Source organism: Anneissia japonica, unplaced genomic scaffold (genome assembly GCF_011630105.1).
Source record: "Anneissia japonica isolate Jap-2015-1 unplaced genomic scaffold, ASM1163010v1 scaffold288100_len55232_cov133, whole genome shotgun sequence".
NCBI classification, from domain to species: Eukaryota; Metazoa; Echinodermata; class Crinoidea; order Comatulida; family Comatulidae; genus Anneissia; species Anneissia japonica.
The window spans coordinates 782-3,526 of NW_022719727.1; the positions used below are offsets into that span (position 1 = coordinate 782).

Sequence of the window (2,745 nt, forward strand, 5' to 3'; positions counted from 1 at the left end):
AAAAACATTCAGCATCTGTATACAGTAATTAATGCTGTGATGTGAAAACTGTTTATAACGCACCTCAAATAGATCTTTCTTATTTGATACTTAGGAAAATTTTAATGATATACCTTTTTTCCATTATCTGTTAACCAATGAAAAGATTGTATTAGATCCAGTTATGCAATGAAATTTATTTCCATTTTACCTGATGAAATGGCGTAAATAACAATGTGACATGGTACCGAATCCATTTAGGTGTGTAATAACATAATACTGTATATATAATGCTCAGAAAACCTGTTTTCCATAAAATCGCTACATGCTATCGCCGACAGGCTTCAGTGCTGGTGATTGCTCGGTTGCATTGGGGACAGCTACGCAGTACAATGATCGTAATAAAAACACTGTAGCGATAGTGTAGTGATTTTAAGAAAACAAGGCTTAATGGACAAATTAAGCCCAATTGTACCTTTGTAGTTTACTATCTGCATTTTTCCATGGTCACCTTGTCTGATTTGTTTCCTCATTGATGAAAAACCTCAATTTATTTGGAAGAATTTTAACATGTACCGGGTATGCATCAAACTGTTCATTATCAATGCTGAAGAAGCTGGCCTATAAAAAAAAATAATAAAAGATTTATTATTGTGAAAGAAAGATGACACTGTTTGGGAACATTGTGCACAATTATGAGGCCATGACAACAGTAGTCGGCAAACTGTCATTACTTTTAGTCAGCCAATGGGATGGATTCCACAAGTAAAGCCCTACCCATATATATTCATCATGACCATTTTTGGCATGTCACATGTGTTTGTCAAATATAATTTGATAATGTGTGGATGGGGCTAAATAGGCAACAGCTTATTGTTAGTATTGCTATGCTAAGTACAGTGCTTACCTCTGGCTCCACTGGTGTCAACTTAAACTCACCAACTTGCAATGTTTCACTTTGGATCTCAGATTTATTGTCTTTTGCCTTAGATACTCTTCTCCAACTATATAAAAAATTCATGTCAGAAAATGGGTCATTGGAGAAAAATGCAGTGATGTATCTAGTGGAGAGGCGCAAGTAGATAAAAATCACCTCATATCACCTTATTTTGCGAGATAGCGTCCCCTTACTTAATCATCAACCCCCAGTTCACTTTCGTGCCCCTCCCCCTCCTCCACTCCACCTCCGATTTCAAGACTCTTAGATAAACCACTTGAAAGATGCTTAAGCAGAGACTAGCTAATTGAACTCTGTAGATTGTGAGGATACTGCCCTTTCAATTCCAAGATTCCTGAATTAAAAATCCTATCAAAAGATACAACTCCTTCAGACTGATTTAAGGACTTGCAAGATTATAAGACATTAGGTCACTTTGGAGAACTGGTTACACTGAATAAACAAACAAAATTTATATCAATAATAATGTTTCATAATAGTTGTACTTTCCTTACCCTTCTTTGATGAAACCTGTTTTTGTGATGTCAGTTGGCAGGGTCTCTATGCTCATGCTTCCAGTAGTCTGTATGAAAAGTACAGTACATAATATTATATCAAAAGCAACTACCAAAACATTACATCTTAGTGCAAGGAGTATAGTAGTAAATATATCCCATATCTCGTCTGTATATGATACGCGACATTCCTATGCACTATCTGTACACAAGCACTGGCTCTTGGCACAGGTGAAGGTTGACTTATTTCACAGGGGTCAAAAGATTACGTAAATGAACCCATCCCCACAGATCTCCCAGAAATGACTTCTTCTGACTTTGGACCCCTGTCTTCATTTTATGTTTATGTTTGTTCACGTTTTTTTACTACCTTTAAAGCATTTTCCACATTATCATTATGTGTTTCAGCAGAGAACTCAAGCGTTGATACATCAACCTCTTTCCAAGGAATCTCCTCAACTTCTTCAATTTCTGGTTCTAAGAAATTCATGGAGAAAAGAAATGTTCTAGTTAATACTTCTAGTACAAGAGCATTTTTCCTTGGTGAGCCTATAGTTTTTTCAATATATCCTCCACAATAAAGAATAATCACAATTTTTTTTTTAATAAGGCTATTTTAAATTCAGTATATTACTATTGTACAATAATAATGTTTTTTTTCTCCACTGGTCACTTTCAAAATACCTTTTTGCTCTGTTCTCCAAATCCAAGAGAATAAGCGACTAAAGAAACTATACTGCTGTTGATTAACCTCTGGTTCTTCAGGAACATCTACAGGTGGACGATATGCAAGATGAGCTTTAAATACAGGTGGCCATTCCTATTTAGAAAATAAATTTTTATCATTGCGTGCTTAAAATTCAATTTCTCAAAACTAAAGTGATTTTAACCACAATTGTAAAAAACTATAAATTGTTATCATAATTCATTGGTTGATTAACCCCTTGATTTTGAGCTTCTTTATTCAATAAACAAGGAAGAAAAACAAAAACCTAAAAATCTACCAGGAAATCATTTCTAACATGAATCATTAAAATCATTGTTGCAATTGTTAAATTTACATCAATAAATTTTATAAATATTATTACTATTATTATTATCAATATATTTACAATTTGTTATAAAATGATTACATTAAAATTGAGTATCAAAGAATAGCTTTCTTACCTGAACAGTTGCAAAAACATATGCAAATTTGGACTTTAGTGGTCCTAAGTACCAATACCTGTAGAAATCAGAAAGTATTTAATTTGGTAAAAAGTATTTAATTTGCTTTGATATTACTGTACAAAATCCCTGACATATCCAAGACAC

General features: G+C 33.5%; 1 protein-coding gene across 1 annotated transcript in view; it reads right to left on the reverse strand.

Annotated features, from left to right (window-relative positions):
* Positions 1–490: 490 nt before the first annotated feature.
* LOC117110970 (acylglycerol kinase, mitochondrial-like) overlaps positions 491–2,745 on the reverse strand; it is a gene marked incomplete at its 3' end in the record, with an annotated part of 3,326 nt that continues 1,071 nt past the window's right edge. The window contains exons 2-7 of the mRNA XM_033253820.1: positions 2,599–2,656; positions 2,116–2,251; positions 1,802–1,908; positions 1,432–1,499; positions 887–983; positions 491–600 (exon numbers count right to left, since the gene is read on the reverse strand). Coding sequence (XP_033109711.1) covers positions 491–600; positions 887–983; positions 1,432–1,499; positions 1,802–1,908; positions 2,116–2,251; positions 2,599–2,656 — 576 coding nt within the window. The remainder of the gene's footprint in view (positions 601–886; positions 984–1,431; positions 1,500–1,801; positions 1,909–2,115; positions 2,252–2,598; positions 2,657–2,745) is intronic.